This window comes from Acipenser ruthenus, chromosome 15, assembly GCF_902713425.1.
Source record: "Acipenser ruthenus chromosome 15, fAciRut3.2 maternal haplotype, whole genome shotgun sequence".
In the NCBI taxonomy this organism is placed as follows: Eukaryota; Metazoa; Chordata; class Actinopteri; order Acipenseriformes; family Acipenseridae; genus Acipenser; species Acipenser ruthenus.
In genome coordinates this window covers 8,571,269-8,597,869 of record NC_081203.1, presented here as the reverse complement: position 1 = coordinate 8,597,869, position 26,601 = coordinate 8,571,269, and the positions used below count along the sequence as shown (strand labels likewise).

Genomic DNA, 26,601 nt, shown 5'->3' with positions numbered 1-26,601 from the left:
CCTTGCCTTTGCATTTGCTTCCAAACATAACCCAAATAATCTCTTCTTTACAATTAGTGTCCTAGGCAAGCCAGCAAATTGTTTCATTTGTCACACATTTTACCATAAAAATAATACAATACTACTTCTTGTAATTATTAAGAAGTAGAAAAGGGCACATTCTGCCTTGATTGCTTGCTGGTACAGGAAAAACCTGTGCTAAAGAATTCCTATTGTAGGAGACCACCTGTCAAAGCCATATACTGTGGTTTATAATTTACATTCATTTCTAGAAAAAAAGCATTTTAATATTATAAAATGAGTAAAAGTCTTGGTGATCAGTTAGAGCAACAACTTTCGTTTTTCACATACGGTTTAAGTTAGTATTTTTGATTTAGTCAAATTAACCAATTTTTGGCTACTTACATTTCTGTGAAAAGAATGAAATGTTTAATAATTAAAATCTCTTGCTTCCCAGTCACTCGGCTTCTTGACAGAAACATATAATCACCATGGTAACTGGAGCAGAGACACTGCTAAAAGGAAGCATGTGTCATAAAAAAACACATTTATAAGCATCAGTGTTAAACTGGAGCAGAGACACTGCTAAAAGGAAGCATGTGTCTTTAAAAAAACACATTTATAAGCATCAGTGTTAAACTGGAGCAGAGACACTGCTAAAAGGAAGCATGTGTCTTTAAAAAAAACACATTTATAAGCATCAGTGTTAAACTGGAGCAGAGACACTGCTAAAAGTAATCAAATTCATGTAAATATGAAAATTAGACACCCCTCAAGAGCCTGCCATATCTTAGCGCTGTGTGTTAACATATGCTGAAAAGAAACATTGAGAAGCGACCAAGATTTCTGTATTGTAATGGTAAAAGGCAAGTAAGAAAAATATTATATCAGCTGTATTGTTACACAAGTGATTACAAACATGTTTTGAAATTTGAGGCCAAAGATTCCTCAACTGTAATTACACAAGTTATTTTCAATATGTGGGCCTTAGTTTTAAAGTAATGACAGGACTTTAAAGTCCCATTGACAAAAATATATGTGCATAAATATTTTTTTATCCTGTTATCATGTATACAAAATAAAGGAGTTTTTTTTTAAATTATATAACCTAATTTGGCATTCTTCAGCTTAACAAAAATAATTCTGGACTGAAAGATAGGGTGAACACACTGGAGTTAAACATTTTCAATATTGCCCCTAGTTGTGGTCTTCAGAACATATTGAGCCATTCCAATAAGAGCACCTGTTACCTGTTTCCTCCAAATGCTGTTCATGACAGGTTTTGATTGTTTACAGTTTCCTCTGTACAGGAACATTGGAACAAAAGCCTGTTGTTGTTCTTTGCCAAACAACACCTTCCTCTGACTAAGGAAAACCTATGACAGGCTGAAAAGTGTTTCCTTTTCTCCAGTGTGGTATTCCTCGTCGTGGTATGAAAACTACTTAAACATGCAACAGAGAGTTCCTCTGCTTCCCCCAGATGTGTGAGCGTCTTTTCAGAGAAATGTGACTTACAGTGAACTATGATCCAAGGTGAAACTTACATTGATATGAATCATTAGGGGAAGTACCTGAACGTAACTGAAACCTGCTTTTGCTTAGACAAGGTATTCAATAAATGTACACTTGAATGAAGTGCTATGTAATATGTTCTTGAGCAATGTTCTTGTAGTCCCAGGATGCCAGTCGTGTGTATTTCCCAGTACAATCATATGCCACAAGAATAAACACACCAGTTTAAATAACTTATAATAATCTATTTCCTCAATATTTTCACAACATGCTGTGTTTAGCGTTCTCATGCGTTGTTCGTTTAGGTTTTGTTTCAGGTATGTTGCAGAGTTTTGTTTTTATCAATGCCTGTTCTGGTGCTGTCTTTAGTATGGCGGTGTGCCTTCCCACAGCATATGTGGGTGCAGCATAAAGCAACTACATTCGATTTCTTTTTCTAACCCTTTTTCAGATTAAATCCAAATGACTATCCAGGAGAGCTACAACTATCGCTTTTAAGATTTTATTTTGTTGTTTCAAAATAGGGGCCTAAGATGTCATTAATAATACAAATGCATATATTCTCAGCTAAAATGTATGTTTCTAATTTCTGTGTGGTTTTCCCTGGTGTCAGTGAGCTATTCTTTCATGTTTTTCTTGGTGCTCAGACCCAAGATTTCTCACTGGACAAATGGATTACCTGTAACAGATCTCTTTCTATGGCACAACAAGTGGAAACATGATCTTCATATAGTGTGAGTCCTAAATCTTTATTGAAAGATGAAAAACAGAGTAGTTTTAATGGTAAGCTACCTGCATATTAATTCCCTACAGACTAAATAGGAGGCTGTGTGGTCCAGTGGTTAAAGAAAAGGGCTTGTAACCAGCCACTGACTCATTGTGTGACCCTGAGCAAGTCACTTAACCTCCTTGTGCTCCGTCTTTCAGGTGAGATGTAATTGTAAGTGACTCTGCAGCTGATGCATAGTTCACATACCCTAGTCTCTGTACGTCGCCTTGGATAAAGGCGCCTGCTAAATAAACAAATAATAAAAAGAAATAAATAAAAAGCTTGACTGGATGACTATGACTGAAGAGAACTATGAAGATTGTTAATATATGCTACAAATACATTAGATACATTAGCAATACCCACATTGGCTACATTTCAACACTACATGCAGCACACTAAACTGGCTACATTTCAATACTACACACTAAACTGGCAACAATTTAGCAATACTTAATTGCCATATCCCACTTCTGATAAACCGTGTGATTTTTCTTACTCAATGAATGCATAATTGATGCTTATAAGTCAGTGTTGGGAAAATGTGTGTAGGTGACACAGTTCTGTGGAAAAACAAAATGTGTTGTTTTCAATGTATAACAGCCTGCATAAGAATGTGTTGTTTTCAATGTATAACAGCCTGCATAAGAATGTGATAAGATTAGTGAAGTGATAGACATGGTGAAGGGAACTTTTCTGTTTGACTGGGGAACAGCTGGAGATGGTGACATCAGGAAATAGCAAGGGCCAGGTGTAACTGCCGAGTACTGGGGAAACCAGCCTTGAAAAAAGCTACTGGGGACCAATTTACCTTACTCTGAGCTCTACCTTACTAAATACCTTGATATCCTCATCCGATCCTCAAAAACAGTCACAAGATTTTAATAAGCAAGATGTCCCATCCAAAATGCTATCCATTTGCTACCAATGCAGAATAACTGGGTGAGATATGTGTTCATCATTCTCCCCAAAGGATGATTTTCAAGACTGGGACAGCATTACAGAAAATCATTTTTGAGGGTAAACTAGGATACACATCCCACCCCGCTTTCTGCTGCCTTTTTTTGAAGAGGGAACAATGTAGTTAGTGAAGAAGGGTTTGAGTGAGCAATAAACATCCCACCCACTCTTCATAAGAACATAAGAACATAAGAAAGTTTACAAATGAGAGGAGGCCATTCAGCCCATCTTGCTCGTTTGGTTATTAGTAGCTGATTGATCCCAGAATCTCATCAAGCAGCTTCTTGAAGGATCCCAGGGTGTCAGCTTCAACAACATTACAGGGGAGTTGGTTCCAGACCCTCACAATTCTCTGTGTAAAAAAGTGCCTCCGTATTTTCTGTTCTGAATGCCCCTTTATCTAATCTGCATTTGTGACCCCTGGTCCTTGTTTCTTTTTGGCCACTGGTGGTTTTCAAGGCAGATTTGAGACATAACTGGAATTTCTTGAGCCTTTTTTAGCGCATTGATGCCTGGGGTTTTGGACTCGATCGTATCACTCTGTCCAAGGTACATTCAATTTCCTTACAGCGAAGAAGAGCAGATTCAATGGCTGGGTTCCCCAATAACGATTGGTACTATAGACTGTAATTAAGTGCAATTTGTATGTTGTTAGTGAGCAAAATACATTTGTTCATAGCTTGCTCTTGCTCAGTGATAGCATGGGAAACTCCCTGCAAGCCCCCAGTAAAATAAAGCTGAAATACCATCACAGCTATTAAAAATGAGATAGGGTAAACAGCTTCAGCAGCAAGAACTGAAACATGAATGATTCATATAACCTTTTAGAATTTTGAATGCTTGAATCAGATCGCCTCATAGTCTTCATTGTTCAAGACTGAACAGATTCAATTCTTTGAGCCTGTCTGCATACGACATGCCTTTTAAACCTGGGATAATTCTGGTCGCTCTTCTTTGCACTTCTAGAGCAGCAATAGCTTTTTTGTAACGAGGTGACCAGAACTGAACACAGTATTCTAGGTGAGGTCTTACTAATGCATTGTAAAGTTTTAACATTACTTCCAGCAGCAGTGTGGAGTAGTGGTTAGGGCTCTGGACTCTTGACCGGAGGGTTGTGGGTTCAATCCCAGGTGGGGGACACTGCTGCTGTACCCTTGAGCAAAAGGTACTTTACCTAGATTGCTCCAGTGAAAAACCCAACTGTATAAATGGGTAATTGTATGTAAAAAAAAAATAATAATAATGTGATATCTTGTAACAATTGTAAGTCACCCTGGATAAGGGTGTCTGCTAAGAAATAAATAAATAATAATAATAATAATAATAATAATAATAATAATAATAATAATAATAATAATAATAATAATAATAAATACTTCACTTGATTTAAATTCAACAATATATCCGAGCATCTTGTTGGCCTTTTTTATATTTTTGTATATTTCGCCACAATTCTGTTTTAAATCCTCCGTATCTTATACCTCTAATACAGCTTTAAATCCAGCTAACAAGCCTCCATCCCGATTGTAATCTTGTTTTATATCTTGCAAGCGGAGTCTCCAATAGAAATGTAGGAATGTACTGTCACTCAGTAGTTGGGGCGGGTTTAAAGTATTCAGAACGAATCAATGACAGATATAAGTCAGGATGGCGGGACATTGCCCAGCAGCACTGGGAAATGTATTTATTATTATTTTTGTAGTAGGTTTTATTTATTTTTTTAATGGGAAAAGGGTGAAGTCAACGTGAATAGATTAACCATTTCCACAGTTTTTCCGGTGTTTTCCGGTGTATCCATATGGACAGACACTGTCAAGACTGCCTATGTGCAAGCCAACTTGCCCCCTCCAGAAAAGCTCACTGCCTACAAGGGGCATTGCAACTTTGTGGGCTTTGTTTCAGGGTGCATCTGTCAGAGACATTTGCAATGCAGGGGTGTGGGCTACTCCCCATACTTTTACATGGTTCTATCAACTGAATGTCATAGATCTGAAAAACCCTGGCTTTGGAACAAGAGTGTTAAAGCAGAGTTTTTGTTAAATTATTTTATTTATTTTTGTGCAATAAAAAACGACTCACAAGAGCGCTTTTTCACCCGAGTACCTGCCTGTGTGTATCTCTGTCAGCTTTCTGGACTGGGGATGTCATCACTGCTCGGCTACCCTGGCTTCCTCCGTTGAGCTGGGGCTGAACTGAGACCAAGACCCCCTCTTCCATGCTGAACTTGCCCCATGATATCACTGATTCGAAGGGCAGCCTTTGCATCTTCCATGGCTTTCTTTGCCGCCCACTTTCTTCCAGTTTTCAACACAGGTGCTGCCACCCTTACGCATTTGTCAATTGACTCTACTAATGTCATTTCCAGTCGGACCTTGGCACACTTAAACTCCTAGGTTAGAGCAGAGCTGCAGTATTCCTTTACCATAAAGTCCCACTCTGCTGAGACAGCGTGGAACTCCCAACCATTTCCTGACGTATGAACTGATTAAAGCTTCCAGCTTCTCTACTGTTGTTAAAGAAACCTCGTACACAGTCAGTGGCCACAGCAGCCTTGGCAGTAGACCAAACTGAAAGCACCAGATTTTTTGTTTGCCTGGTAAAGCGCTGCTGTCTATGCTCTTCAACCCTTCCACTGCTTGTTGTCTAACTTCTCCCACATGATCGGTGTCCTTTAGATCCCCGTCGTACCATCTCCCAAGACTCTTCACTGGCTTCTCAGACACTGTTGGTATTGCCTCACAATTAATGTAGAACCTTTTATCAACTACTTTACCTTTAATTATAATGATGCTCCTTGATTTAGTGGGCTTGAATTGCATTCGTGCCCATTCAATGTTATTGGTTAATTTGCCTAATAACTGATTAGTGCAGGCTACTGTTGTAGTCATGGTTGTCATGTCATCCATACATGCTCGAATTGGTGGTAGTCGCATTCCAGAAGCCAAGCGCTCTCCTCCTACTACCCATATTGATGCCCTAATGATTACTTCCATTGCCAAGGTAAAAGCCAGTGGAGAAATGGTGCATTCTACAGGTGACAAGGTGGATTTGATGTTATTGCTTCTGAGGTGTTCTACAAATCGATCTGCTAAAGTCTTTTAGTTGCTCCAATATATAGCAAGTTGCATTTTTTGCAGATGATACAATACACAATTTCCCTTGGTAGTGTAAGTAAACTGTTCATTAATGGTGATAGAAGATTTACAGGTAGCACAATGAGATCTGTTGCTAGGAAAATTGCCTTTTAAAGTATTGTTTCAGAAGGGATAGAACTGTGGACCAAATAGTCTCTAATGCTTTTGTCTCTCCTGTATGATATTAATGGAGAGACACAAGCATGAGTGTGTAATGCATTTAAATCTCTGTAGGTTCTATAGACATAGTCATCTCAAATATATTGCAAATGTCATGGACTTTCTTATGTTATGATATTCTATATTATCAGGAATCTACATTGAATGAACTTTAATCTAATTTGTCTATCTTTGCCTAGAGATAACGATCAACCTAACACCTTGAATGCACCAGGCACTCAGGAAACAAAAGGCTAATCAAAACCGTCTCCATGATTTAATTAACCCATCTAGTGAGAGAGGTAGTTTAGCATTGGAGTCTGAAAAGAGAAAAATAGCTTAAATTTTTAGAGATTTAAGACAAATTTCACATCATATTGATTTAATACCACCATGAGTACAAGATGAAAGCGTTTTTATTCTTAAATTGCCTAACAAGTATAGAATAACCCAGGTAATAAATCCCTAAGAGAGTTAAACTGTTTGCAATGTCCAACCAAAGTCGCAACCAGACATGTTTGGTGTCTAAAGAAATGTAATTTCTTATGGTAAAAATAATGGGAATTCAGAATAAAATCTGAATTATTTCGCAAAAGTTATGCACGTTCTAAAAGTTTCCCCTTTCCAGATTAAGATAAAGAACTAATTAGACAGAGGAAGGGGGAGCAATCAATCAAGATTGCAAGCCCATTCGCTACAAAATAGCCAATCAGAGCATGCAGCGGGAAATTCAAATAATCTCTTTGTTTGAAAAGTATAAAACCCCTGCTTTAGCCCCAGCTCCTGGTCCCCAGCTCTAACCCCCTACGCTTGTCCCAGACCTACGCTAGCCTCTGCGTTAGTCCCCAGCTCTACCCCCCTACGCTTGCCCTCTAATCTGAGACCCCAGCTCTACCCCGCTACGCTTGCCCCAGACCTGCGTTATCCCTCTGCGCTATCCCCTGACCGCGGATCCCTGCTCGCTCAGATTCTAAGAAACTACAAGACTGCACCTGGAGCCCTCAGCTCTCAGTATTTATCCATCAAGGTTGGGGGCCCTGACACTTGGAGAAACACAAGGTAACAGAAAGCTGAAAGTGACTGCTTGCCAGGCTAGGTAACAATACAATACTAAAATATCTATTCAGGTATTGTGCAATCCCTTGTTGTTGTGTCAGTATGTACTAATATTTCTTTGGTAAATTGTTGTTTAAAACCTTAGTTCTCATTGTAATGCTTTTAATGTGACATTAATTGTGTAACTGTTTTGTGTGATTTTCAAACTTATTTTGTTGCATGCTTAATAAATACCATCTTTCTAAGAAGAGATTCCCAGTATCGAGTCATTCGCTCATGTTGAACAAGCACGATTTATGAACTTTGAACAGTCTGGAATGTGGTCTATTTTTGGCTTGTTGTAACGTGTAAATCCGCCATCGTTTTCAGAGAGCGATATTAAAAACGGGTTTGTACATTATAATAGGACACCGTTTATTATAGAGGTCCCACCGAGATCTTGACTATTTAAGGTATCTCTTTATCCCCTACAGTTTTTGGAGGTCCTTTAATTTATTTCTCATAAGAATATATTAACTGCCTACAATAGTACCCACATCTCTCTCTCTTTTTTTTTTTTTTTTTTAATTTAGTCGTCGCCAATTATTTTTACCCCGGTTTTCACCCCAATTTAGCATGCCCAATTATTATCTGTATCCCCGGCTCACCGCTCGCAACCCCCCCGCCGACTCAGGAAACGGAGGCTGAAACACGCGTCCTCCGAAACGTGCTCCTTCCAAGCCGTCATTTTTCGCACTGCAGATCCACAGCAATGCCACCAGACCTATAGTGCCGGAGGACAACACAGATCTGGCGGCTCCACTGCAGAGCCACAGGCGCCCTATCGGCCACAGGGGTCGCTGATGCGCGGTGAGCCGTGGATTCCCCTGCCGACCTAATCCCTCCCTACCCGGGCAGCGCTCAGCCAATTGTGCGCCGCCCCCTAGGAACTCTCGGACACGGTCAGCTGTGACATAGCCTGGATTCGAACCAGCGATCTCCAGGCTATAGGGCACATCCTGCGAGGAGCGCCTTTACTGGATGCGCCACTCGGGAGCCCTCATCTCTCTCTTTATATATATAAAAGGGAGAGAGAGGTGTATACCTATTATAGCAGAATGGGACTGGGGTGCAATAACTACCTGTTGCAGTTGCCAGCTATTAATATTATATATATACAGTTGTTGAAGTAGAATTTTTAACGATAAACCTGTGAAACTGTTACTTATAATGTTTGCATTCAGTGTTATTCTTATATCTTAAACAGAGTTTGCAACATACAATCATTTGATGGCCTTTTGGAGACTGATTGAACCAGCTACTGGAAAAATTGTGGGGGCTACACGAGCATTGAATGCTACAAAAAGGGTGGATGACTTACCAGTGCCAACACACAACTCAATAGTACGTTTATAATAACTTACAGTTATTAGATTAGAAAAATATTATTTTTTTCAGATTAGCGGTGGAACTTATCATTTTTAACATATCATTTTATTTATTTATTTATTTTAAGGAAGGCATTTTGCTTTTCTTTATCTTTTATTTTTTTTTGTTGCTTTAAATCTACAGGTGCAGTCACTCCACCCTTGGATGATTTGTTTTTTATTCATGATATATCTGGCTCTGGATTTAAAAGAAAATGTTTTGGGCTCTCGCTTTCACATCTATCCATCGACAGTAAGCCGGATCATCAATACCTGGGCCAATTTTTGGTACACACTGCTGGGTTCAATCAGTATATGGATGTCTCCAGATGAAATTAAAGCCAGCTTGCCAGAGTTTTTTCAGAAATATCCGGACACTCAAGTCATCATTGACTGCACTGAAATTAGATGTCAAACACCATCTTCCCTTGTTTTACAAATTGAGATGTATTCTAATTATAAGTCCCACAGTACCATGAAAGGTATGCTAGGTATGTCTTCACATGGTGCTGTGACATTTGTGTCCTCTTTGTATGCTGGTTCTGTTAGTGACAAGGATATCTTTAAAAACTCCTGTTCTTCAAAATTCCTCTACTAACAAAAAATGGCCATAATGGTAGATAAAGGATTTCTTGTGGATGACGTGGTGCCTTGCAAAATCTACAGAACCCCCTTTTTATCTAAAAAGACACAAATATCAGAGCAGGAAGTCCTGGAGACACAGTCGCTTGCCAGGTTAAGGATTCATGTTGAGCACTTGAACGGAACATAAATTATTTGACGCTCGCATTCCTTTGTCCATAGCTGGAAGCATCAACCAGCTGTTCACAGTTGCTTGTTTATTAACAAAATACCAGTGCAAACCACTGGTTAAAGCTTGGATTAAATAGAAAAACTTAGGGATGAAAAACTTTCACAGTACAGAACTTTCATAAACCGTTATAGAAAAAAGTATCATATTGTATATTAAACAGAAATCATTTTATTGATATTAAGTTCAATTACAAAAGTACTTTTAAAAAGTTAAACAATTCACAGTTTCATTTTATTACTGTTGATTTAGCCAAAGCCTTTATCTATGGCTCCGTACAAGTGTTACAGGGTAATACAAGATTACACTGCAAGAATAATTAAAGTAATTTTACAATTAGTGCGAATTATAAACTAAAATACAACATGGAGACACAGCAAATTAAACAATTAAAAGTTTGGAGGCATAGCAAGGATACTATTTTGGCCAAGACTCCCAATAACGTAGGCTGAGCAAGAGCAGTGCATAGTGGGATGTGTACATCAAGAGTTACAGGTGCAGCGGAGGTGACAGAAGGCAGTGAGAGATGGAGCAGTATATAGGTCATTCTTTAGCATAATAAACTGTACTACCTTTAACTGAGTCGAGAATTATTTGTTGCTATACAACACACTTAATCACTATCACCGTTTCCATATCTGGTTACCAAAAGACAATGACATTATCTTTGTCAACTGTCGTCGTATAACATCATTTCAGGTGAAAATCTGCTTGAACACTCAAGGCCTCCAATAAAATCTCAATTTATATTTTCATTGACCGATACTTTGACAAATATACATAAAAGTAAAAATGATCGGTTTTAATTTTGATCTCGTTAAGAACACTGGGGTTGCGGTAAATGCGGTGTACCAAATGTCATCCTGAAAACAAACAACAAATTCACACAACTCCATCCCAGTGATACGTAACTGGCCTTGTACCTGCCAGTAGTAAGCATGGCTGTGTTAGAACACCACGTTGCATTTTTAGGTATTTACAATCAACATAGCTCTTTACATTTGGACATTTAATTTCAACCAAAAGAGGGCCTCTCTAGTGGGTCATAAACAACACCATCTGAAGAAGCTCCTAGCCAAGAAGCATCAGGGTGAATCACAAGTCCACACAGTTCAAAATTTATGCTTACCTTATTCCTCTTTCAGACAGCTCTTTTGAGTTGGGTTTCCTCACAACCATGTGGTCCACTGGTCCTGGTCTCACACCCTAAATATAACAATTATACAACTGTTGGATGTCATTGGTACAAATACAGTCAAACCCGCTTAATATCAACATATTGGTTATTGGGAAGATGTGGTTGATAAACAGCTGCTTGAAACACATATATTTGCAGCACATTTTGTACTATATTAACTCACCATTGTTCTGGGTTTATGCCACTTCTGTTCTGTTTCACTGCAACTGAATACCCGAGGGACAACTGCTATTCCAAGCTGTGTGTAGTGTGCAGTCTGGAATAGAAGTGCAAATAGAAGGCAGTGTCTGCTGCGCAAGAACAGCAACTGTTCACCAAGACCACTGGACTGGAATGTCTTAATGTCACCTGTGATAAATACAACTAATAATAATAATAATAATAATAATAATAATATCTTTATATAGCACCTTTCATAGTGGACCACCATCACAAAGCACTTTACGAGGTAGGCTGTGAACTGTGCATTATATGCAGAGTCACTTACAATAGCACATTGATTTAACATCTCATCCGCAGGATGGAGCACAAGGAGGTTAAGTGACTTGCTCAGGGTCACACAGTGAGTCAGTCAGTGGCAGAGGTGGGATTTGAACCGGTGACCTTCTGGTTACAAGCCCTGGACGTTAACCACTGGACCACACTGCCTCCTAAAATAAACATTAGTATATTCATACAAAACACATTGCACAAAACCATGAGCCTTGTTATTCAATAAGAATGAAATAAATGTCAAACAAACAGTTGTTTATAACATTTTAGTGCTTTATCAAGTTAGTGGTTAGTAAAAGTAAGTAGTTAGTAGTGTTAAAGATAAAACAAGTAGAACTAGGAACAGAACTGGAACTATGAATTTTACACCCTACTCTTAAATCACGTGGCTTCTCCTGACACTGATCTCTGCTCTCAGCTTGTCTTTGTTTAACACTAGAGAATATAACAGGCACACAGTGGGAAAAGGAAATGTATAAATAATTACTTACCATGCACTATACAAAAATAATGACAGCTGAAAAACAACATATGATAACTTAACCAATTTGAAAGTCTGTCGAGTAACATAATATTAAAATTAAAGATTGAAAAAACAGATAAAATGAGAATGAAATACATCTAACTACTAAAACTTAACTCACCTTCAAAGTCACAGAGGTAGCTGGAGACATATAACTTGAACCCCTTTTCCAACTTGCATTTTGGCAATCTACATAATGTTTTTGCCATCCTATGTGCGTCACTTATGGTCAGAAATGGTCATTCCTGAAGGCACAGAGTGTAAAACAGGGACATTTCCATATTTTCATATTTTCTCATCAACAAACAAAATGGAATTTGCGTAGACCGGAAATTGGTGCATCGGTAAACTGCAACATGGAAGTGTTATGTGCAAGTAGCCCATAAGAGACTTGGAACAGAGCAGCCCAGGGGCAAAATAATGTAGAGTGAGGGGGCTGTCTCAACAGGAGGGTGGAGCTTTGGACCCACGCATGAATATGGTTAGAAAATTATGGGAAGAAGGAAAACAGTTAAGGGGTAGTGTTCAGCGGGTATAAACACAGCCACACACCCATTTATCTGGCAGGGACAGAAATTAACCCTATCCCTGCCAACCACCAACACATTTTATTCAGGCAGGTATTTACCCTGCCACTATATTTAGGGTTGAGTTGGGTTCTCAATGTTAAACCCCTAACTTTGCACTTTAATAACTTTGGCAGGGTTTGTCAGAGTTGCACACAGATTTGCATGTTTCCATTGACTTGCAATGCTGTGAAAGTGTGGATGGTTTCATGAAGCCACCTTGTGCATTTTCCGACATCTAGATAGCCGTTTTTTAGTAAAAACTCCCACCTTTTGCCCTATACTTTTGCGTTTTTTTGCTCTCATGTACAGGCTACATGGCACTGAGTTGCTGCACCAATCCAAGAAAGGTGCATGTGGTCTGTGCTGAGGTAGGGCCTTTCGAAGGTTTGGTGAAAACATATTAAATGATTCATGAGTTATAATATAAAAAAAGATAGCAGCCTAGCATCCGGGACTTTATTAAATTCTCTTTGCAAGGAATCCCACCCCTGCACGTCAGGCCACTCTGGGATATGTAGTTCTGGGGTGCCTGTAAACAATGCAATCATGTAGACACGCTCTCCAGTTTGAACTACAGCTCCCAGAATGCATACCAAATGGCTTGATAAGTGTTATTATTATTATTATTATTATTATTATTATTATTATTATTATTATTATTATTATATATTTCTTAGCAGACACCCTTATCCAGGGCGATTTACAGTTGTACACAAATACATTTCAAGAATCACAGTACAAGTAATAATACAATTAAGAGCAAGATAAATACAATGACTTTGGTTCTAGCAAGTACAAGTATGACAAAATACAATTCAATAATGGAGCAGATAACAGTGTCAGTGATAGTTGCATCAGGATATAATTAAATTACAAAAATACAAAAAATACAAAAATTACAAAAATTACAATTAAATACAAAATACTACAGATTTAATAACACTTGACAGATTACAGTAATCTAAAGTACAGGATTAAATGCAGTGAAATAGGGGGCAGAAAAGAGCAAGTAAAGCGCATTTAAGGAAGAGTGATAAGTGTCCAGGGGGAAAAACAGAGGAGTTCTACAGGTGCTGTCTGAAGAGGTGAGTCTTGAGGAGGCGCCGGAAGGTGGTCAGGGACTGGGCAGTCCTGACATCTGTAGGAAGGTCACTCCACCACCAGGAGCGGGCTCTGGAGGCAGGGGAGCGCAAAGGAGGTAGAGCTAGTGCAGGAGGAGAGGAGAGGTCGAGTGGGGGTGTAGGGAGCGATGAGGGTCTGGAGGTAGCTGGGTGCAGTCTGGTCAAGGCATCTGTAGGCTAGTACAAGAGTCTTGAACTGGATGCGAGCGATGATCGGGAGCCAGTGGAGTGAGCGGAGCAGTGGAGTTGCGTGGGAGAAGCAAGACAGAGAGAACACCAGGCGAGCAGCGGAGTTCTGGATGAGCTGGAGCGGACGGGTGGCGGACGCAGGGAAGCCAGCCAGGGAGGGGAGGGGCGAGCAGGTCGGGAGGTGAGGGGACAGAGGGAGTTCGAGGGAGGAGGTGAGGGAGGAGAAGGGTGGAGGTAGCAGAGTGTACAGAGAGTTGTGAGAAGGAGTCGATAGGAGGGAGGGGAGAGAGAGCAGTGGATGCAAGGACAGAGGGGGAGAGAGAGCTGAGGTTACGGCGAGAGGTGACAGTGGGGGTATGAGGAGCAGGGAGAGAGGGGAGAGACAGAGAAAAATAGATGAAATAGTGATCAGAGAGGTCCAGGGGGGTGACAGAGAGGGTGGAGGGGCAGCAGGCCCTGGAGAAGGTGAGGTCCAGTTGACGGCCAGCTTTGTGGGTAGGGGGGGATGGAGAGAGACAGAAGTCGAAGGAGTGAAGGAGAGGGAGGAATCCGGCACAGTGGCTGGGGTTGGAGAGATGGATATTGAAGTCACCTAACAGGACAGTTGGGGTAGACAGAGAGGGGAGGGAGGAGAGTAGATAGTTGAGTTGTTAATACTTTCACAAGCGCAGCAGACCATCCAATTTTAATAATTAGTAAAAAATAATAATATAAAAACATGTCAGTCAGCAAGGTGAATGAATATTTAATATATAATATTTAACAACAATTATTTTAAATAGGACATTTAAAAAAATATCTTCTTAGAGAGGTTAACAATACATGGTTATTTTGGAATGGAATGAAAGCAAAAACACTCACCCGGATAGCTGGTTAAAAACCAAGAAATTCTGTCTGTTTGTATTTCTCTGGTCAAACAAGAATGTTAAGTTACAAATACCAGACATCGAGGCACCTCTGAAGAGGGCCCAAGATGTAGCCAACCCTCTAGTGGAGTGTGTGGCTACGCTACCAACTGGGGGCAAGCCAGCACCATTATACGCAGTCGAGACTGTATCCACAATCCAATGTGACAGACGCTGCTTAGAGAGGCGCTGTCCTAGGGTCCGTGTCCCGTGACAGGCGAACAGCTGGTCAGACTGATGCAGAGCTCTTGTCCTATGCGCGTTGCATCTCAATGCCCGAACTAGGCAGAGGAAATTCAATCTCTCATACTCTGTTGAAGCAAATGGAGGTGGATGGAAAGACTCCAGTTCCACAGACTGATTAACGTGGAAGGCTGCGATCACCCTGGGGAGGAAAGCAGAGTTGGTGCGCAGAGACACCCTGCTGCCATCCTCCCAATACGCATGCAGGAGCTGTGCACAGACAGCGCCTGCAGCTCACTGACCCGCTTAGCGGAGGTGATAGCCACGAGGAAGGCTGTCTTCATAGACAGGTACTTCAGCTCTATGGCGTGTATGGGCTCAAACGGGGCCTTCGTGAGAGCCTCCAGTACAATATTAAGGCTCCAATTCAGGGTGAACAGTCCTCCTGGAAGGGCGTTATCGCCGAGCTCCTTTAAGAAAACGGCTTTAAGCGAACTCATTTAGTAGCTGTTCCATTGTGTACCGGTTACAGCTGGACAGTCAGCTGAACAGGAATGGCAGATGTGTCAGAAATCGTTCACTTTTATTTCAAGCTTGGCCTTAGTCATCGAGAAATATTACAATGTTTGAGTCATTTAAATGGAGTTGTGCTTAGTAGGCGACCTTTACGAAGGGTCTTAAAATCAAATAACTTGTACCGTCGGAAATGTATGTATGTGTTTATTTATTTCCAGCCGTCTCATTTCCAGCCAGCTAAATTGCAGTCTACTTTGCCAGATGAGCCACCTAAAACAGTTCAAATCAAAAAGAAAAAAAAAATAAAGTAGTTTACGAGTGGCAAAACCACACTGCTTAAATACTGCCGATTCCCACCCTGCAATCAGCTCGCTGCCCCACGCCAGCCAATCGACGAGCACAGCACAGCTGATTGCAATGATGGGACTCGCCGGCCGTGTGGTTCCGCATCAGGACAAGATGGCCGCCCGACCAGGAACTTCTGGTCTGGTCAGAGTTCAGCCTCCTGACCCAATCACGGTCAGCCCTACACAGCGCTGCCGGTGGTCGGGAGGGCGAATTACAACAGGGACTCCTTTCAAATCCTGTTACAATTATTTATTAATGCACTTGCACATTCTCAGACTCGGTAGTTAATGAGAAATGACCACACGGGAAGGTATGTATACTCAGAATCTTGGAAGACTAAAAATAAATGTAAGGACTGGTTGGTTCCATGAATAATTTTAGACACTTAAAATGTGTGTTTTTCATTTTTTTGTATAAAATGCAAAAGAAATAATGGAATGCATTAAAAAAATAGAAAACAAAATACTGCGGATGGATTACCTTTTCTGTATTTAAATTTACTACCAATTAATACTGCTTCTTATCTTATGTCTTTAATTTAGAAATTGCTTCGCATTCTTCTCTTCTGGCTCACTTGGTATTATGGTATCTATATAAATGTGACCTTGTTTGTTTTTGTGCCTGAAATATAATTTCTTTGTTTCATTGATGTCTGGTTCTGTCTTTCACCACTTTTTCTGTGTGTAATAAATTATTGCAAAACCAAATAGAGTTTGCTTACTTTTAAATGTACTGTGTGCTAAGACAAGTCTGTGGTTTTACAATTCTAATATAACTATATTATTTTGTAATTGCTTTTCATAAGCACATATAAGTAACTTTAACTTGCTCTTTAAATCTCGATGCCTAAAATCATAAAAAAAACCCAGTTACACTTCTTTTGAATTGTGGGTCATTAAGGCACATATTTAGACCCATGATATGCAGTTTTAGACCCCTGCAAAACCCTGAAATTGGTTTTCTGTGGGGGGGCATTGCATCCTGCACCCACGCTGGGGGAGGACTCCCATACCCCTCTTGCCTTGCCTCCTATTTTTAAATGAAAATGAAAAGACTGATTTATTTCACGGGGACAACATACCATTTTTAACATTTATAACATGTAAAATATGTACTGCACCCAGATTTAGCTATGAGCTCATTTTCATTGTTAAATATTAAAGTCAGATGTATGTGAAGTAGCACTGTTCTTGTTGGCAGCAATTGGTACAATGGGAAACTACATGATTATAAATGGATATACATGTACAATTCAACACATACACACCCACGTCAGGCTGCAGAACCGTATCAACTTTACAAAAATACAACTATATTTTGATCTCAGTGCAAGTATGATAGTAACTGACATATCTCAATGCACTATAATCATTTTCCAGCATTTCAAAGCATTCAAATAACCATATAGGTTGGCTGGTAGGGAGCCTGCAGCAGGGCTTAAGGCTCATTCCACCAGATACACTGTTGCCTCAAGGGCTGCTTCTAGGGATATTCCTATCCAGAAATCTGCAGGGCTGCTGCCTGGAAGTCTGAAAGTCAGCACACACCTGTACCTCCCATTACCATATCCACCTTGAGTTACACTGGGATGCTTGTCTTGCAGCCTTGGTTCTGCAGTCTCTTTTTCCTAAATAGGCGGTTTGCACCTTTACCCCTCATCCTAGAGAACTGCTAAGAGTCTGCCGTAAGTGTGGATATTTTACCTTATCCACATCCCTAGACATGAGGGTTGCTCACACGTAACCGTAGTTCTAGGAGTGGTATATGAGACACATCAAACAACCCACCGACCTCCCCTGGCACATGGCACACCGATTCTTGCTTCCAGTGTGTAAGATCAGACGTCACAGGCCTGTGTCGAGGAGGATACCAAGGTGAGTAGGAGGAGCAAGCTTAAAGACCTGGCCAGAATTAAAGGGAAAAAGAATATTATCTGCATGTCGTTCAGGTCTCTCAGAAGCAGTTGACCCACCAGTGCTACACCTTCATATTGATGAGATTTTCCATTTGGTGTCAGGGCACAGAGCTAGACCCCCTGTCCTGTCCAGTGGTGAGCATCCTGGATTACCTCTGGTCCCTCCCAGTCGGGCCTACAAAAAAGGAAAACTGCTGTGTACAAAAAGGAGCAAAAATCAAAAGGAAAAAGGAAATGTAGGTACATAAATGTTAATAATTGATTACAAAAATCAATTATATCTGGATGTTTCAGACTACAAGTCCTTCTTCAGCTGGATGGAAAAAGAAGGGCTGTAAACAAGCTGTTGTTATAAACAAGTTGTCTTTCAAAAGAAAAGTTCCGGAGGAGGATGACATGATGACTTCAGAATAGAGGTCTGTCCAAGTCATCTTATGCGCTTTCTGAGATCACCGAGGTACAGGAAGACCTTTAGTGCCTTTAACTTCCGTGCAGCGTTTGAGAACATCCTGGGAGAAAGCAAGGAAGAGCAGGCAACTTGAGAAGGTTGAGGAGTACATCCCCATTCTGAAGTGACAAGAACCAAGACCAAAAAGTGAACTTGTGTCTCTGTAGAAATCTGTATAGACTTCTAAAATGGACCAGCTTCAGCTTCATAACTCAGCGAAATGAAGGTCTGATTCAGCTTGGGAGTGCCATTTGGGTTTTTTCTGAGATAAAGAGCTATGTGTTCCCAGGAGGACTCCACTCGATCGAAGTTGCCCTGAGAAAGTGGAACAGCATATCAGTAATACAGAGAACTTGTTGGAGCCCACTCGAAAGCTATCATCCGCTGCCACAGCCAGAGATTTAGCACATTGAGACGTGGATGGCACAGAAAGCTTAGCTAGACTAACCACAGAACATTAGATGGCCTGATGTATTTTAAAATGTATTCTCTGGTCAAATGTTCTGGATCTTAAACTTAATATATTTAAATAAATATACTTATATATAAAATTATTCATGATAATGTCCTAGATTCTGTGTGTTTTGGTATTATACTAACATAAATGTATACAAAGGCAAAGATAATAAATAACAAAATGCATTACGGACAAAAAAAAAACTGTTTTATTAAATATATGCAATATTAGTTCACAATATGTACATCATGGTATTCATTTAACTTTTTACATCATTATAAAGGGAGGTAAAACTAGGAAGGGCTGGGATTTTATTAGTTATGGTTCCATTTCCAATTGTGAATCCAGCAGCATCTCTCATATTCAGATTCAATGATACTGTAAATCACATCTAGTACCATTTCATTCTTATTTACATATATACATAGGGGCATTTCCTGAGAATCTATGCTTCCTAGCCATTACTAAGCATTTCCAAAGTGGTTTATTGCATGACATTCCAAAGCATCAATACCAAGTGCAAAACAATCCAGGGTTGTGTATTAACCCATACAAAGGGAAAACTTATTAGTACTAACTCTAAAATATCACGGAACACTCCAAGATGTATTATGCAATGCTTGTGCTTCAATAAGTATCTACAGTACTGCCAGTGCTTAATTTGTAAAGGAAGAGGTGCTGGGGCACAAGCAATGACAATAATACTGTTCTTAACATGTTTATCTGAAAAAGTACTGTACTAGTGTTACAAGTTTACAAATCACGTATTCCACAACATATACAAAGTATTACGATACGAAATACTGCCATGAAATCCAGGATAATTTTTCCAGGCTCGAGCACAGCAGTGTTGCCAGGTCAGACCAGAAAAATACCCCAGTCAACCTTTGAAACAAGCCCAACCCACATCGGATGGCAGACTGCAAGCCTTAAAGATAAGTTGTCCAACTACTGTAAAATGCTACAACACAACATATATTACAGTGATGCCATATTGAAAGTAAATAGGTCGCTAGTTTATTATTGCTAGCTATATATAAACTTTAACTAAATATTGCACCTTTTTCAAACCAATACGAAACTATTTCTTACCTGTAAAGCATGAAAAACTAGAAACCCTGGTTGTCCTCACTATCTTTAGGCCCCGATGCTTCTGCTGCCTCACTGTGGTACATGTTCACTTTGAAACGCTGTAGCATGTTGCTGTAGCATAACAGACTTTCAGTATGCAGGTCAGAGACTCCTTACCCACAATGGTCCTTGTGGTTGGACTTCATTATGTTTATCTGAGGGAACATTTGTTGCACATCAGCATTGCCAGAGGCATGGCCAGTAGGGAGACTGCAAACAACACTGTTCAGCACTATTCACCATTAGCATCGGTCAGTCGTAAACCTTTACCCAGGACTCTGATGCATTTTTGTCATCCTTGGTCTTCCACTGCTGGAAGTTGATGGCTTGATAGTGAGCATCCATGATGCCCAAGTCTCTTTAACTATCCTCAGCATGGAGACAGACACAAGAGAAGGTTTGGCCTGTGAGAGAATAACTGGTGGACTAAATGCCGACATGGATTTTCACAGACTAATATTTGCTGGAAGCCTTAATTGTACTTGTTTAGTTGCTTCTAGATTTGTTTCCTGTGCATTATCAAGGTTTGCCCCTGCCAAAGCAACACTAAAAACGGCGGACGTGCAGGGTGCAATAGCGTTGTTTATCAATGCCATACACTGTGTACAATGCAGGTTCACTTCTTTCTCAAAACCTGATCCAACAAGCTCTCCCCGGTGATCAACAGAACTAACTTCTGTGTGGCAAGCAACGTAACAGGCCAGTTTAAGCTCTGTTTGACGCATGGTTGCACAAGATTTAGACACAGTAAATCCAATATCTGTAAGGTGCATGGATGACAACGGATGTGCATTTTTCTTGTGTTTATCTGTGCTGATGTGCACGTATTTCAAATTTACAGTACCTACATGTGACTGGCTGATGTCTCCTACCATTGGTTTAATCTAATAGGTTATTCTGTTGCTCCCACTCTTTACAGTACGTTTTGCCGTATTTAACCCACATATTTGGCATATTAGAAACTAAAATAGCCTGATACTTTACAACCAACTACACAACACAAACTCTACTAAGCATTCAATGTGTAGGAGAAATGGCAGTCCCAAGTGGGACGAGAAAGCAGCAATGAGCTTGGGCAAAATAAATCAAATGCAGTGATTTGCTATTCACCAGTCGATCTTACCATATATACAGAAAAACGCAGGACCAAATGGATATCATCATTTACTTACCAGGGGTGATTTCTATTACATTCTAAATGAAACCCAAAAATAAGTGACCATTCTGAAAACAATTCCAAAAACCTCAGCTTATAATACGCAGATTTGGTAACACTGCTTTCCAGTAAGAAAAAAAAACACCACTTATAATAGAGTTGTGAAACAATAGAAAACAGACGGTCGCTGTGTGCAAGCGTTGATACTCCACCTCCGCTCCCACGCCACTCAACTGCCAAGTACCAAAAACAAACGTCCCTGGCAGTGGATTGGCTCTGTCTTTAGCGCAAGCAACAATTTGCACAATGGAGAAAACTGGGTTGAGAATTTGAAGAAAAAGTTGGTGCATTATATTATGCAGTTTATTCAGTTTTCAGAACTCATACCTAGAAATTTAGTCCAAAGAAAATGCTGCACCTACAAAATCAGATTATCTATGAATTTTAAATATCAGTCCTAAAATACTATAGATTGGGTTATCTACCAATACTACATCAATGTTCAGTATGAGGGTTATGGAAACACACTTTGAATAAAGTAATTAATTCAATGAGAAAATATATTATCTGCTTAGTCTATCAAATCTTCTCTTTCCTTTCTGTGAAATAGTAATTTTCAAACGCCAACGCCAAGAGTATGTTGTGGAACTAATGTCAAAGGTCTCCCATATCTGGTATGTATGATACAATGTATACCTTTAACATGGTTTTAGATATTGTGGTACCAGTAAGTAACACACAGGACAGGACATGCTGACATAACCACTTTTTTTTACAGTACTGTAATCCTTTCATTACTAGAATGACTGGTTGATGATTAACTCAGTTACAATAATGTTATGTTTCTTGTAAAACAACTGCTAATCAGGTCATGTTATAACGGTGATATTTCTGAAAATTGACATGGAGCACCACCACAGTCATAATGAAACATACTCTCAGTGTAACATATGATTTGTTAACGAGGTACATTCCCACACGTAACCTTCGCTCTGTGAATTCGGGTCTGTTAAGGATTCCAAAGGTTAAGCTTCGTTCTATGGATGACGGGGCTTGTTGCTGTTATGCGCCTGGACTTTGGAATAATCTTCCGCAGGTGATCAAGGACGCTAATACTGCTGAAGCGTTTAAAAAACAACTAAAAATGCATCTCTATGTCCAGGCATTTCATCATGGTTAGGTTTATGTCATTGTGCAATGTTTTATTTTATAATCTGTGCTATTTTTAACTACATGCTTGTGCATCTGTTGTATTTAGTTTTGTTGTTTTTAGTGTTATTGTTCTAAATTGTTCAGTGCTTTCAGATGACTGCATTTAGGCGCTATACAAAATAAAGACTATTATTATTATTATTATTATTATATGTGTTTTTCTCTTTTATGTTTTAGATCTTAAATTATGCAAAGCACTGTAGAACAACTAGTGCTGTGCCGGCTTCCAGGTTAAATTAAACCCTAGTGGAACTAAATTATATCCATAAATACATTTCTTTTTAAAATGTCCTAATGCTTTATCAAAAAAGGGGGATAAATGAAGCACGCTCAATGTAACTGTCTGACACAGACGGATACAATGTACCTCTATGCTAATTTGTTGGGTTTCAATACAGCTTTTTGTTTGCTTCTCAGGGAGCATGTTTGTTATTCATAAACAATCTGTGTTGTATGGTCAAAATATACATTTTTATTGAGGTATACTGTAGTGATCAACGCCAATGGAGGGCCCACCAACACTTAATGAAGCTGTCCATTTTTGTAATGTTTTTTTTTCGTTTTACAATAAAGTGCACCTCAGTTAATGCATTTGAAATGTATTGCAACAGCTGGGTATGTTTGACTAGTATTTATTCAATACATTCAGTCCTCTCTCCTAGCGAGGGAGGGCTGGAAATTCAAGCATATTGTGATTTAAAACCTTGATTCTGTAAAAATGAACATAAGAAGCATTTCGAACAAGAGGAGGGCATTTGGCTCATCAGTGAGTGTCTGTTTCCTAGAAGCTGGATTCTCTCAAAAGTTGTTGATGTCTTAAGGGCCAATTTTCCAAACATGCTCCGAGTTTTATAAAAACATCTGTAGCTCCCTCAGTTAAATACATTTGTAATCACTCCAATGAGGCTGTGTAGTCCAGTGGTTAAAGAAAAGGGCTTGTAACCAGGAGGTCCCCGGTTCAAATCCCACCTCAGCCACTGAGCAATTCACTTAACCTCCTTGTGCTGTCTTTAGGGTGAGACGTAATTGTAAGTGACTCTGCAGCTGATGCATAGTTCACACATCCTAGTCTCTGTAAGTCGCCTTGGATAAACTAATAATAATAATAACGGAATACAGTCATAAGGGGGTCTGGTGAAGGGTAGACGATGTCATGTTTCCAATAGAAGCTCTCTACACTATAATGCTAAAAAGGAAGATTGTACTACACAATGTTTTATAGGGTCTTTCCACCTTAGAACACTTGGTATCATACAAGGACATAGTTACACATGCAGTTTACCTCTCTGGGAATGGATCAAACAGTTAACAGGCTTCAGTTCTGTTAAATGTTTTATCTGCTAAGACAGCAAGCAACAAACAAATGTTCCCAAGCAAAGTAATAGATTAAGACGCTTTGGAAAACTCTGATTTGGGGAAAATATTCTAGATTATGTACACAGTCTGTGCATATGTTATCAGAAACAGTAGCATAAACATATTTCAGATTCTGGATATGAATCCAAGTCTCTTACTCTCTGTGCAACTTCTATCACACTGAGCTACCCAGCTGACTGCAGTTCATCCCTCCTTCATGACATTTAGTATGTATATCAACAGAAGGATACAGAACACCACATAATAATGGTCCCAGCCCTTAGCAATACTGCCCTCTTCTGTACACATTATGCCTTTCTTAAAACACAAAAGCAATGACATGGTTAAGACAGTCCCAATATGCAGTACACGCTGTATCAATTATATGTCATTGATTTGTTTTTCTGAAACTCTTTATTGCCATTGCCCTTATTGTAGGTTCATACAGGTTCCCCATTAATTAAATAATATTCATTAGTCATTTTTTAATTTTTGTATAACATCTTTGTGCAGTGCTTGGTTTTTATACCAGCAGCTGTCTGTGGTCAACATCTGCACAAAAAATATTTTTTTAAGCAGTTATCCACCAAGTTTTTTTTTTTTTTTTTTTACTTGCAAACGTAAGGCTGCTTTAACAGTTGTCTGACCAACTGCATCTCTGCCTTATGCGTTCCCTTGGAAAACAAGGGTTCCAATATTGCCTGGGCAATTTTATAGTGAATTCAGTCACTTATTTTTGAGGGCCACTGGTTATAATATTTTGTGGTGATACACAGGAGACCTGATCTTCTGCGTTATATCCAGTTTTATGAAGGTGAGGTAAATCCCACTTTGCACCACAGTTTCCAAGTACCTTCCCGTTCAGTGCTACTAGAGAACATGTCTCTGTGTCAATCCATTTTAGGGAGTTCTTCCTAACACGTCAGCTCCCTTGTAGTCTTCACGAAACATATTTCATCTCTTACACAAGATGTCCAGTCCCGGTTATAATCGAACATTAAAAAAACAATGCTGGTCTATTTTCATAAAGTCTTTTTTGAATGGGGTTTAAGCATTATACATGTTTATAGGAGTACTCAAGGATAGTTGTCCATTTGGTGCCACTTCATTCCCTTCGTCCTCTAGCAAACCTGATACATCTGCATTGGGGATGCTGTCGTGGTAGCTGCTGAAGCTGATGTTGTCCTCTTTGAGCTCGATGGTCCAGAAGGGGGCGTTAAGTTTGCGGTTCTGGTATTCGCGGTACATGTAGACGCCCCCCACAAAGCCCATGAGCACTACCACCAGCACAATGATGACCGCCAGGATGATGATGTTGAACTGGGTCCAGGACACCTCACTGACAGTGGCGGTTGTGGTGATGTTCTCACTGGCACTGGGCAGAGTGGGCAGGACGGCATGGGTGGTGGGGGTGGTCAGCAGCATGGTGAGGTTGGTAGTCGTCACGGTTGACATGGTGGTGGTTGACAGTGTTGTGGGGGTTTGTGTTGTCGGAGGAACAGTGGTTGGAATTACTAGAAGAGAAAATACAAAATAATGTCATTTCCTGTTTTATAGTGTGTCTTATTTTTTATTCCAGTCAATTAGGCCCAACACAAACTAGGCAATTTTCTTTTAGTACAAAACCCCAAAAATAATAATTTTACAAAAGGAGTAAATTATATATTTACTCCTATTGCTCTTTACCCCTGTAAAGTTGTATTCATTTTTTGACTCAATTCAATGTCGCCTCATCACTGCAACTCACTTACCAATCAAAGGGACTAAACTGGCAATCTTGGTCATAACAACAGATGGTTGAGGACCAATGCTGAAGCTCGTCTATCAAGAAACCATGAACACATGGCAACACTACTACTCCACCTTACGCTGCTCTTCCTGAATGGAGAGCTGGTTTATTCAAATACTAGTTGCTTTGTCCAGAGATAAATGCTTCCCAATTCCAGGATCATCTACCCATGAATCTAAATCATAACCTTAAATATATAATATAATAGGATGGTTTGTACAGTGCAATGTTCTAGATGGAATGAGCCATAACCATGTAGTCATTTTAACTTGACAAGTAAATCAATAGATTGATACAACCAGACTCCACTACAAATACCTTACAAATTACTTACTGTATTTTTTTAAAACGTTACTGTGTATGTGATTGAACAGATTAGTAATAGAAACAAGGACATTTACTTTCTCTTGTCTTTAAAATTTGACAGTATGTCACTGGCAAAACTTACAAGAAAGTCAAGTAGACAAACATTACGGCTAGTGCCTTCTTCAGTATGTCATTGAAACATAAGCCTTTAAGTATACATTGTTTTCAAAAGAGAAAATAACATTTCATTCAATGAGAATTGGGTGGAATAGTGGAATAATTAACTGCATAATTCAAATAAAATATGATTGTCCTACACACTTAGTAAAAGTGCCATTCTTTTTAAATACACAAGAATATACGTTTTCCAGTGTTAATGATTTTGTCAGTAACTCCCTTTTCAGTAACTCCCTGTGCGGCTTGATCAGTTAAGATTACCATCTGCAATTTGTAGATTTTGTCTTGTACAATTTGCTCCGAACAGCTGCAGGGAGAACAATGCGAGCAACAACTGCCTATTTGAATCTAAACACATTGGAAATGTGAAAAACGCCAAGTTATCAAAAGTGTAAAACCAACTGGGGCCAGGGTTGCTCCAATTGTTTCTTCTAACTTGTATAAAAAAAAAACGCAAGCTAAGTTAGAATACACAACTGGGGCAGCCTCGGCCAGCACCATGCAAACAGGCACAACTGTAAAAGCGGTGGGGGTCAAGGTTGCCCCAATTGTTTCTTCTAACTTGGCACCCATTGGTTTTACAGTTTTGCCTGTTTGCTTTGTGCTGGGCAAGGCTGCCGCAATGGTTTCGTGAAACTTGGCTTGTGTTTTTGATATCTCCACATTAAATGGTTGGGCACTTTTGATAACTTGGTGTTTTTTCACATATCCTATGTGTTTTTGTTTCAGATATCACTTCTTTTTTCACTTAATGGATAATAACACACACTCTCACACACACACACACACACACACACACACAT

General features: G+C 39.6%; 1 protein-coding gene across 1 annotated transcript in view; it reads right to left on the bottom strand.

Annotated features, from left to right (window-relative positions):
- Positions 1 to 18,856: 18,856 nt before the first annotated feature.
- The window catches only part of LOC131697537 (multiple epidermal growth factor-like domains protein 9), a 154,549-nt gene continuing 146,804 nt past the window's right edge, over positions 18,857 to 26,601 (bottom strand). The window contains exon 6 of the mRNA XM_058987114.1: positions 18,857 to 25,040. Coding sequence (XP_058843097.1) covers positions 24,574 to 25,040 — 467 coding nt within the window. The 3' untranslated portion in view covers positions 18,857 to 24,573. The remainder of the gene's footprint in view (positions 25,041 to 26,601) is intronic.